This window comes from Protopterus annectens, chromosome 13.part0, assembly GCF_019279795.1.
Source record: "Protopterus annectens isolate FY-2018-M chromosome 13.part0, PAN1.0, whole genome shotgun sequence".
In the NCBI taxonomy this organism is placed as follows: Eukaryota; Metazoa; Chordata; order Ceratodontiformes; family Protopteridae; genus Protopterus; species Protopterus annectens.
This window is the reverse complement of record NC_056747.1, coordinates 513,367,169-513,379,984: the sequence shown is the minus strand read 5'-3', so window position 1 is coordinate 513,379,984 and position 12,816 is coordinate 513,367,169. Positions and strand designations below refer to the sequence as shown.

The window sequence follows — 12,816 nt, the reverse complement described above, 5'->3', positions numbered from 1 at the left end:
TCAGCCCAGGTTGGAAGATTTGGAGACAAAGCCAGAGAGGCAAGATTACATTGGTTTGGACATGTGCTGAGGAGGGATGCAGAGTATATTGGGAAAAAGATGCTAAGGATGAAGCTGCCAGGTAACAGGAAAAGAAAGGCCTAAGATAAGGTTTATGAATGTGGTGAGAGGATATGCAGGTGGTTGGTATGACAGAGCAAGATTCAGAGGACAGGAGGAATTAGAAACAGTTGATCTGCTGTGGCGACCCCTAACGGGAGCAGCCGAAAGAAGAAGTGTGCAAGTCTTTGCATGGAAATTGTCTACTGCACTCTCACTTACCCCCCCCCCCCCAGTGGACATCTAACAATAAAACACAAAACAAACAGCACTAGAATTGTTCATTCTAAAAACTTAAACCTTGCCTACGATAGAAATGGGACCTGCTGGAGAGACAGTTATGTAACCCAGAGACTGCACATCTCTGGAACAGGCTCCCCCCATCCATCTGAAGCAGAGATCTTCCCTAACCTAGTTAAAGTGAAACCTGGGACAACTGGATGGGAACAGGAAATTCGTCCCTAGTTCGGCACCTATGTCTCCGACACAGGTGCATGTAAATGTCTCCCAAGCCCTTGATTACATTTATCAGCAGTACGAAAACTTGTTAGAGATTGGGTATGGATGGCTAGGTTTAAAAAGGCCCTTACTGTCGCTAGCCTAGTAAACACCTATGAACCTACTGGCCAAAAAACAGACTAGGAAACAGAAGGTTACCTAATGTGGTTCTTATCTAATCCCTTAGCAAAGCTATGGTACCTAGTGACCACATGACTGCAGTCCATTATGTCCAATGGCCTGCATTCAGGCTGGTGGCAAGATGGTCATAACACTTGGTGCGTACATCTGCTTTTATATCCAGATGCCTACGAGCCAAGGTAACTGCCCAGACATACGTCGTACAAAGGTAAAGCTTTGGCAGCCTGGCCAGACATACTCAAGCAGAACGATCTGTTAAAAATACTGTAACACTGAATCAGTCAGGACATTGTAACATACAATTTGCTTAACTTCCTTGCTAGAGAGTGCCAAATTATGTCTGTTTGGCTATTTACTCTTATTAGGATTTCTGTCAGAGGACTCAAACATGGATACAAACAAGACGTTGAACGCAGCACACTATAATAATCTCTCAGCAGGGTCAATGGAGCTATTAATGTGAGGGTGTGCACATGGGGGGGTACAGGGGGGGGCTTGCCCCCTGCAAAAAAACTTTGTTTTTTATTGCATTTTCAATCTTTTGGGGATCAATGTTTGCTGTTTTCAATCATTACGCATTGATCATTCGGGGAATACGCATTTTGTTTTTTTTCTTCTGGAAGGTTAATCTTCCATATGAATATACATATAAACATTTTAGTTTAACAAAATACCCAAATCTCTAAGCAGTTCTGCTCTCAAACTGGAAGAGAGAACCTGAAAGAGCTACATATGTTAAGAAGACAAAATGACGCAAGCAATTCTCATACAGAAAAATGTCTTATTTAAAAACTGGAATACAAAAGGGTCCTGATTAGGCCTTAACAGTTAAAAAAGATACACAATAAGGGAAATAAAAATTCACTCCCCACTGGTGAATTTTTTTTCTACTAGTGACTCTGAGGAAGGTTTGGTGTCAAGCTGGATTGCTACTTCTACGGAGGGTACGATGTGCATATACAATAACTATTCTTCCTGAGGAATAGGATGACAAACAGAACTGCTTTGTTTGTGGCCTACTATATAAAATCAGAAAATGGGACAAGTAACTGCATCTGACCCTTATACCTTGGCTCCTTCTGGCCTTCCAGTGTGGCATTAGTTTATTCACTACGTCACGGAGTCAGCTCAGGGTGTATATCAGTAACCAACAATTTTACATTTCGTACCATCAGGGAAACACAGAGGAACTGTTCTGTACAAACTGTGTCAGAAAGAGGATTAGGATGCATTAGTAAATTTAGAAAGATGGCACTGATCAGCTTTGAAAAGGCAGTGGGGTTGAGCTTGGTGTGCAACAAACTGGGATCTGCCAGAAACACAAAGTTGTAAAATTAAGTTGTAAAAAGAAATGTGCATCCAAGATACAGATACAGATTTTGATTTAAAAAAGTAAGAAGAAAAAAAAAAACACCAAAACAAAAGCATCCCAACAGTTTCGATAAAGTTTAACAAAGATCTATATAGGCAGTTACAACAGAACAGAAAATAATCAGTGCTCTGATAGTAAACAGGATTTACGCCATTAAGTTTTATTGAGGCTGGAACTTTGTTCAGATATGTAGTACTTATGCAAATTAAAATACCTGATACAGCCATCAAAAGTGCCTGGTCGAAAGGTAACTCCTTGGCCCATGTCTCCCAAAATCAGATCTCCCTCTACTTCCCTCTCGAGAGCGATATCTGCAAAGACAGAACAGGCTCCAAACATCAGGAAAAGAAGTCAACAAAAGAAAACAGATGTTCAATGTAAAGAACTGACCCTACATTCCTGGATCTCAATCTCAAATAAATCTAGTGGAACAAGTTTTGGACTTTACTCTAAAAAGGGGGCAACACTTTCATTAATAAAGCATCAAAGCCATTTATTAGCACAGATTAAAAAAAAGTTTTTTCAAAGTTCGTGTGTGCCTTAGATTTTTTTTGTGTCTTTCGGCTTTTCCTGGTTTGGGGTCGCCACAGCGGAACTCCGGTCTGCTAATGATTGGCAGTAGACTTTCACGTGCTGGCTTGCCAGGCCTAACGTACAACCTTCAACGAAGGAACGCCCATTCATGCATATAGACACACAGAAGACGCTCTGAGAATCGAACGGGCAACGTCTGAGGCGACAACGCTACTGCAGCCTTAGATAAAAGGCAAAATACTCAGTAATAAATCCAGTTAGCCAATTGTGGGCACATCTACATGGATTAGACAAACTTTAAATTCAGCTTACTGCTTTTAAGAATTGTCAAAACTGGGTTGCAGAAAGTCATGCCAGTGTTCAGAAGACATTCTGGTTTCCATGTTTCAACATTTCATATGTCTTTCATGAAAAAATGTTTACAAATAACTTGCCCCACAGTTGGCACACATCCATTCCTGTTTTCTAAGGTAACAGCTTCACAAACCACATTATGCTGATGCTAACCTGGGTGCAGGGAGAGAGAGCCACATACACTTGGTGTTGACTTGCAGTGCATCTTGTGTTTCTGTGGTAGCAGCAAAAAAACATCAATAGTAGCTTGAGGTTAAAATATACAATTAACTTTTTATGTAAAAGGGCAACCTTACCTATACAGCCAAATAAAATATTTACAGGACTTATCTAGCTGTATTCTGTTACTACCCATCAGATTCTCAACAATTCACACTAAATTCACAACTACTCTGTCCAAATTATTTCTGCATGTCTTATAATCTAATATAGCATCATAACGGGATAAACACTTACAATCCAGGTTTTTAACAACTGGCAAAGGAACAAGAGCAATCATTTTGTGAATACATTCTGCAGTTTTTACCTCACACACTACAAGCCACAACCAAAAGAAAAAAGCACATGGAATGATGTCAGCACATAGCCTGCAAAAGTGTCTTGCAGGGATGTATGCAAGGCAACACTAAAAGTTTGGTGGGGATGTCAAGTAAAATTCATCTCTCTATGCAACTTTGTGACTTCGTGGGGGAGGGGGGTTACAGAGCCATCTAGAACTCATGAAAGGAACAGCTAAATGGTACAATATTTTTGGGCTTTACTTATTCCTAGATAAATTTCACGTACAGCTACAGAACACACTTTCACACACACTTATGGATTTCCAAACTGAGGCAATATCACCATTTCAACCATAACTTGTGAAGTCAGGTGGAGAAAAGGCACCCATAAAAACAAGGCCTGCAACATAGAAACTGGTATCTACTGATACCAGGAAAAAAACAATAAAAAAGCATTAAAACCAAACTAACACACCAGCTCAGGGTTAAAACATGCAATTGTTTCAGAAACAGTGGAGGAAAAACATATTCTAATCAGTGGCTGGTAACTCGCATGAGTGTTCCACCCTACAAGCCAATTCCGCTAGTCAAGTACATATAACATAAGATGTTTTACCACAATACCTTCGGATCCTTTCTTAATCCCTTAGTATTCCCACTGGACTTGTACTAAAGTTTACACTACAATAAACTGCAATGACTGCACTATCCACTCCAGACTGTTTTAATACTACTAGACTCTTACATCTGCTATGTTTCACACTGAAGGATAACCAACTTAGTGAATATAAGCCTTGCTGCATACTTTTTTATAATGCTTGCGCAATCTGTTGTAAAACTGCAGTGTTCACTTCCAATAGCAAGCAATTTAGTGGAGTACTAAGCCTTGCTGAATGTTAGGCTTTGTAAAAGTTTGTTGTAACTTCTGTATATACTTTGAAACTCATTAAGCTCTTAAAAAATCTGTAACGACAATGTTTCTGTATTCCTTCATGAATTGATAGCATGTTCTGTTGCTCTAAAAAAAAGCCGGAGTCATGGCTGAAGAGAGTCAGCTGACTAGCCCACTTGCCAAGTAAGCAAACTGAACATGCATATATAACTTGACTACCAAGGTCAAAGCAACCACTCAACTGGACATCTGCAGGGAAAGCAGTTGAACTATTTGTGCACACAAGGGAACATGAAAACACTAGGCAAGCACTCACAGAGACCATAAGAGGTCTAGCCATATATACATTTAAGCAGATGCACTTAAAAGCTCTTGCCACACTTAATACTTCAGAAACCACCTCCCAAATCGAGCAGAGCTGTACAGGATAACCTTGATTTAAGTTTCTCTATACACATCAAACCATCAGGACTAGCCTTAATGGCAGACAAAGCAGAACAGTACTATTATTTTCTTGTAGTGGTAACTTACTCCGTAGGCTGGGAACACGTTCCGTTAGGAACCTATCCCACCAGCAAGTATTAATTTATTTGTTGGCATAAACTTATGACCCTAGTACGGGTGCTTGTAGAACCATTGGTTTTGTGAAGAAACAGATAGTCAAGTAGGATTGGGTCATTGACACCAGGAATCACAAAAAATGAGTGAAGCAACTCCAAGACAGCAGCAATAATGAAATTAATGGGTTAAAAAACTCATTAATTTCATTGTTGCTGCTGTCTTGGAGTTGCTTCACTCATTTTTTGTGATTCCTAGGATTGGGTCCTTCATGGCTCACATGCAAGACACAGATCACCTCACGGCAGATAGTACACTACTGAGTACAAGGACAACTGGGCCAATTAGAACAGCTGAAGATTTAAGGACTTCAATTGTTTGGGCTAAAAACTGGTGGGGGTTTCCAGTTGAGGAATGACCAGATAGGTTTATTTCCTGACTATTGTGGAGTCATAACAAGTGAAAGAGAGACGGAGCGAGACTTCCACATAGGCAACCATGTCTCTTATGACCTTATCTGTTTGAAGAGGAATACCAGTTATTGCATATTAGATGGAAACACTTTTTACCAAAACAGTATTATGCTGCACTTTTTTGCATTTAGTCTGAAACCATTTTTTTAGTAAACCAGATGTGCATATTACAACCCATTTTGGAGCAGTTTAGTATTAGTGGATGAGTGGATAACAGTACCCAACTTACAGTCATTGGCAAACTTGGTCAACCATACTTTGGGGATATTGGACTGGATATCTGCAAACACAGCAAAGAGGAGACGGCCCATCAATGATCCATGTAGTAGCAGAGTAATTAAAATGTATTTTCTGACCATGTAACATCAACTTTCACTACATGGGATCTGCTGGATAGCCAGTTTACAATCCAGCAGACTACACATGGGTTTACATAGACCAGCATGAGGGATAGTGTCAAAAGTCTTTATCCAGTCCAGATGATTAATCAACATGCACAGAGTGACTAAAGCTCACAACTTCTGTAATCTTTTGAAAGACATTTACTAGATTAAAGAAACAGGACTGTCTTTACAAAAATCAAACCAAATGAGGTCTAGAACAGTCAAGTTCCTATGTCTCCATAAATGAACTTTGCTATTGCATGTTACACGGATTTGCATAGAACACAGGTGAAGTTCATGGGCCTATAATTACCTTGGTCTGAAGAGGGACCACCCCTGTGTACAGCAGCTACAGTGGTTTCTCTCCAGGCATCAGAAACAAAGCCAGTGGATAGACTGAGGATAAATAGTTTAAGGAGAGGCTCAGATACTGCATATTTGGCAGTGAGGAGAATGCAGCCTGGTGTGTTATCAGGTTCCATAGAAACATTACTGACAGGGTTTCTAAGACATGTTACAAGCTGATTTCAGGAGAAAATAAATATTTAGGGCTAACAGGCACAACAAATTGGGTAGTGGGGGTAAAGTCAGCACTAGATGTGTCTACTAATATACTGGCATTAAGCTTGAACTTGAAATATACCATATTAAACATCACCTCAGTAGACTGTTGCGCATAAGTTCTTAATTTCCTCATGAAAGTGAAGAAAGATTTGTACTTTCCTTTGGTACTGGTAGTGACCTTAAGAATGTACTCTGCTCCACATTTTCTAATTTCTTTGCTCTTAAGTCCCTTGTTGGCATGTTTCAGGATGGTCTCGAGGTAGGGAATAGGGATTTCTTACAACTTTTCATTATTTGCCATATATTGCTATAAAGTTCATTAATACAAAGTTCTTCCAGAGAAGTCGTACCGATTATACTTACCATGGTTGGAAGACAATGTACAGCTGTGTGAGAATTCTCATTGTAGTAGAAATCACTGGTTCCAGGGAACTCAAAACATAAGTGAATTTGGCCAGAGACAGTAGCAGTCTACTGATCAGATCTTTTAGTGTTATGTTGTGGCATAAGTTTACCTGCCAGACACCCAAACTACTACTACGAAGCCCAGTAGCAAGAAAGTTGGGTTCTTGCCATTTTCTGTTCTTTTTGGTGTCATAAAAGCCCAGTAGTAATTGTGAACCAACAGATGCTCTTGCAGCATGCTACAGGGGGCCTGTAACAAACTCAAATGAAACAGGGAATTTTTCTTAACTATTAGATGTCATTTTCCTGCAGGTTAATCTGTCTGCACTTTTCAGGGTGCCCTTCTGAAGTGTTGTTCTCCATGAGCCCTACTTATCCAAATCCATGGGCAATGTATGCAGGTTTTATCCTCTGTAACCCCACTGTGGTGGGAGAGGTTTTCACCTCTCACTCCAATGACATAAATCTCTTTCAAGATGTGAGCGAGCTTGGAATACCAATCCCTGCTGCTTGCAGGAGGATGGCTTGTACTGTACATGGTTCTAACCTCCACACATGCTGACATCACCACAGGCACACCGGATGGGTAATGAAGTGTCAGTATGGAAACAATCCCACCCTATATCCTAGTCAAGGTCATTTCACAGGTCAGTCTTTCCCTGCCCCAATCTCCGAAGCTATGCATCAGTGTCCTGCCCTCACAAACCTATCATCCCTCTCTTCAAGATAGACAAGCAGAGAAACCTTCTAATTTCTTCCTTTTCCCCTCCTGCTAAAACAGGCTTTCACAAGCTGCTAATCAAATTCAGGTCATTCAATAATTCTACGCCAGTGAAGCTTGCTGAATCTTGGGTAACATCTTAATGCTTTTACTAAAGGATTTATATGTTTGCTGTTTCCACTCATGTAGCCATTCTGAAGTGACAGAGGCCAATGGAGATGCAGATAAATAACCCAAGGAGGAGAAAAAGTGAAATTCTGCACACCAGGGTTGGCAATTTTGTCTCCTGATGACTGCTACTTGCTGGACAAAACAAGCCATACCGTACACAAAAATAGTGTGTTTTAATGGAAATCTTACATTACCTATTATCCTCAAACTTTTCAACTTTTCATCAGTCACTAGCAACTTTCTAAGTTCAGTGAAGGATTTAAGGCTACTGCTCAGCAATATAAATACTTTATATTACAAGCTGCACAGAGCTCTCAAGATTCTCCATCATTCTCTCCCCTTAAACAAAGCAAACACTTCAGGTGTTAACCTTTAGAGGGACACTATCACCCACAAAAACACATATAGATTAACAGGTCCGGCAAGAAGACTGATGTCTGCTTCGGCAGAATCTTAATCATACTATGGAGACGCAGGTCATAAAAAATATTATTGCAGAATTCACATACCTATGGGATTGGGATTGGGATCTCTATCACAGAGTCTTTGCCACATTTTTTATCAGTCGGTAACTTAGACCCGTGTCTATTATTAAGTAGTCTGAGTACAGAAGTTCAATCCACTTTTTCCCTTTTTTTGTCAAGTGAAGTAAATCGCCACTTTGCAAGCTTCATAATACCGTTTCACTTAAGTCAGTTATCCTCAACAACTGTAGCAAAACTATTTAATCCTGTTTTCTGATTTGGTTAAAGATAAATAACATTCTCTAAGAAGCAAGTGCTTTCTCTTGTGGCTGTCAGATCTACCCTTAAAATATTCATCATTGTCATCTCATGCCTGGGGAAGAGTACAGTATTCATACTTGTGTACAATATGCTAACTTTAATAAAAGACTTTAGCAAGGATGGTTAAAAAAAAGCAGCACCAATTGAACAAACTGCAAGTATCGGACTCTACTTATTTTATCAAACAGTAAAGGTGGTAACTAAATCCTAGAAATATAAAATTAAAAAAACAAGAGGATTTTGGGGGGAAAAAAGGTAAAAAAAAAATGCATGCAGTGTGACTTTTCTGCTAGGATGTTATGAGTTAAATATTCATTCACCCACTCCCTGGGCTGTCACCTGCTCTACCTCCCCTTATTTCTGGTGGTGCTGCGGTAGCATTGTCGCCTCCCAGTAAGACGTTGTCCTGCTCAATTCCCAACTAGTGTGTCCTCTGTGTGGAGACATGCGTGAATGGGCGTGCCTTCGTTGAAGGTTGTGCATCAGGGCCGGGTCATTAGTGGCAGCTACCCTAGGGATGGGCACAACATTCTGACAAAACAGGAAAGCCTTCCCTGTTTACCCCTCCCAGGACCAACAAGAGTGGCTCTTCCCTTGTCCATTGACAGGACCCAGACAGACTCAGAGGATGTGGATAACCCCTAGTCCATACTTGCTGTAGGTGTTGCACCAGAGCGATTTGGGGTAAAAGATGAGTGGTTTGAGGTGCAACAAATGGCCAAAGCAGAGTCAACTACTTATGGCTGAGCCAAACTGCTAGCCTACTGCGATGGCAAAGGCTGTCTGCTTAACTTTCTTTTTGTGGCTGGAAGAAAGACTGGCTGTGGAATCAAAAGTGTGGTCCATGACTACGTTGAAAACTGTGCATCTTTCCAGGAAAACAGGCAGCAAATGCTGGTAAGAATAAAAGTCCCCCAAGTCAAACACAGTAAAAAACACTTTATAACAGTATGCCAGTCCCACAAGTAAAATGAGTACAATTTCTCCACAGAAAAAAATGGTTTTCAGTTACTTTAAGCAACTTTTCAACTGACAGGGAAAAAAGAGCTTCTATTTAAAAGTGCAGTACAGCCTCATAACAGTCCATTAAACAAACTCCTAGCTTTGAAATAACTTTCATGAATAGGATAAGCAAAATTATTAAACGGAAGGTCCTTTCCCCCCAAAGTGAATTTATCTGTCCAGCAAAGGAGCAGCACTTGAATCCTTGAAAGCCTCAGAGGAGCATACTCTTGGGTGCCAGTAAAGGTCTGAAGGGCTTGGCACCCAAATTTGTCTTTTAGTCTGCTCTGCTTGAGCTACCTAGCAGTTTGGGCCCATGGAAGGTGCCCTGAAGCTTTGGAAGCTAGTCAGCTGTTACATCCTTTGCAGGATATAATCCACATGGTTAAGGCTACTACAGTAGATCAATATTGTGGTCATCACTTAGCTACATAGGTTAAATTGGCAATTGCTTACATTTGGACAAGCCAAGATGTGCAGTAGCAAATTCCACCTCCAGTGTGACAAGTCATTCTTAAGAAAAGGAGATTCATAAAAAACAGACAACATAACATCCATTGGTGGCTTCCTCCCCCGCACCCTTTCCAAAAAGACCACAAAGTACTTAAAACAGTGTACAGCAGGGGTGCACCAGGACAGTACCCCCGCTGAATATGTGTGGCCATCTGTCACTGTTAAGTCAGTAATGTCCAACAGAGTTTTGATTTTTTTAATACTTTACTTTATTGAACACTAAAAAATTAGAAAGTTAAAGAAACAGAATAATTAAACATGTGCCAAACACTTAAATGACAGTCCCAATCAGGATGTCAATCAAGTTGGTAAAGCCCACACCTGCACAATGTATGATGGTGTGTCCTAAAATAAACAAACAATCACCATTAATTGTAGAATTACAAATGAGTAAGGTGCAAGCCCTTCTTTAAGTGCTTTGGATAATGCAGTTCTGCAGAGCTTTGTTTTGTCAAAGATGACTTCACTATGTTTGTTCAATAGCGAGGAGTATTGCCCCTTGTTGCTACTATAAAAAAAGGATACAGAAATGAGGAAAGAAAGACACAGGCAGGGAGATGCCTTCAGCTTGGCACATAGTCCTGGGAGACACCCCGCAGTGGCACAGTTTCAGCATGCATTTGCTACTACATAATGAAAATGACATGAAACTTGGGAGACGGACATGTCTGTGGAAACGGTGCAGACTGCATGCAAAGGATAAATGAGCTCAAGGAGGGGGCAATCACAGGTAACAGAAATCAGACAAAGAATTAAACATTCTTCATGAGATACCCTGGCAGCCAGGTGTAATGACTACATTAGGCAGACAATGATGAAAGTGAGGTGCAGTGAATTCTAATGACAGGACAAAGTGAATGGAGGTCAAAGTACACCATACTGCAGGCTGAAAAACTAATGTGCGTTCCTTTTACAACATGCATCAGCAAATGCGTCCATTACATTATGTACTACTGGGTAAACCATAATCTGAAATCAAACAGCTTCTTACCCAACATGGCTGTGCTGATATCTATGCCGACCCAATAATGACCTTCTTCTGTGAGGTAATCTCCACTCAATCCAGAGCCACAACTAAAAAACAAAATGAAACTATTATTACATGGAATCTCAAAAGCACTCGTCACACTAGCATGAAAACCAAAATGGATATTTTATTACTTGTGGCAATACCATGACAGTCGTATCTACTTGAAGGTAGACTTTAAGGTAGTGTAAGAACTGCCACATGCTCACACAAAACAAACTCCTGTTCAACCGAAGGGACCATCTGGGAGAGGTCTAAATTCTTAACTAAACCGGAGGTGTTCCTCTTGCGGCCAGTTGCACATAGTGAGGAAAGCACTCCCTCAACCCCACTCACATCATGCAACATCCCTAAACTATCAACACAAAACTGTCTAAGTAACACCCAAGCCTCTTAGCACTCCTACATCTAAGCATCAACCAAAGCCCCCAAACCTACTTCCTTCACGCAACTCCCACATTAACAGATCAAAGCTAGCACAAGCCTTCAAGGCCAGAAGGCTAGCACAATACAGCTGGCAAAGTCCTGGTTATTGGTGACTCCACAGTTACGCACACAGATCCAGCACTTGCCAGGCTGAGCAAAGACAGGGTGACAGCTGCCTCTCATGTGCCAGGATTTGCAATGTCAATAGGGCCCTCAAGTCAATTCATTCTAGATACAGATACGACCTGGTCATTACGCACAAATTAATTACTTGAAGCACTCAACCCTGAATCACATGAAGAGGGACATGGAGTTCTCCGAATATGCAGTGGAATTTGATATGAAATTAGTCTTGAGGAACATCCTACCATCACCAAGAATCATACCACAATGAAATCAGACGATACTTAACTTTAACCACTGACTTAGCAACTGGTGTCATTCAAGGAGGGTGGGGTTCAAAATATATTTGCCTAGGATGAAATGACTAACAATCCAAACTGCTTTGCTAGGCTAAGGATGGCCCGCATCCTCTCTCTTCATGGCTTCTCTAGGACCCCCCCCCAGATGTACCTTTTTAGGCAACGCCTGTATGCTCAAATTATCTACATAGCAAGACAACATACAGACACAACACAAACTTAACACTGCTCAGTGCTGAAAAAGTTAATAGGAAGCTGCATTCATTATAGGCATTCTTAACGCTTGAAAATACTGACAATCTGCATAGTTACTGAAACACGTTTTCCGAACAGTGATTGAAACCTGCACTGCACCGGTGTTATGCCCATCACGCTTTCAGACCAAAAGATGCAAATGATAGCACTATTGGAAGGGGCAAGTCTGTCTAAAATCAATTCATCCCCAGACTCTAAAGGCAGGACAATGACCTTAAACTTAAACTTCTCCATATCCTTCAAACAGCAAATAAAACTCTGTACAATATCCTAACAAATGAATAAACCCCCTCAGTGTCATATGCAGCTCACAATGCATATCTAAACAAACTTGCAGCCTTCCCTATTGAACCAAACACTATTTATTACAAACGTAAGCGCTTTTGCGATCTACAAATCGCTTCTTCAGACTAAAAAAAGAATGAAATACATGAACTAGTTAAATACCAAAGACAAGTTCATCCCAAGCATTGTAAACATTAAAACCTTAAAATCAAAATGCATCCTAGAAAAAAATAAACTCTAGCAATAAATATCTAAGAAAATAATACAATATTCAAACCAAAACATTCAAAAAATATAAATATCAAACTAATGAAGTGTGTGTACACGTAAAAAGGATTTTAAAGAAACCGTCATCATTAATGCCTGAGGGTTTATCAGCATTAAAATGTAATATCCATTTCTGTTATATCAGTATTGTTTTATTCCTTAAATCACC

General features: G+C 40.3%; 1 protein-coding gene across 1 annotated transcript in view; it reads right to left on the bottom strand.

Moving 5' to 3' along the window:
* Window positions 1-12,816, bottom strand: part of BUD23 (BUD23 rRNA methyltransferase and ribosome maturation factor) — a 566,502-nt gene that overhangs the window by 373,021 nt on the left and 180,665 nt on the right. Inside the window, exon 5 of the mRNA XM_044054140.1 lies at window positions 2,325-2,421. Within this exon, the coding sequence (XP_043910075.1) occupies window positions 2,325-2,421 (97 nt within the window). The remainder of the gene's footprint in view (window positions 1-2,324; window positions 2,422-12,816) is intronic.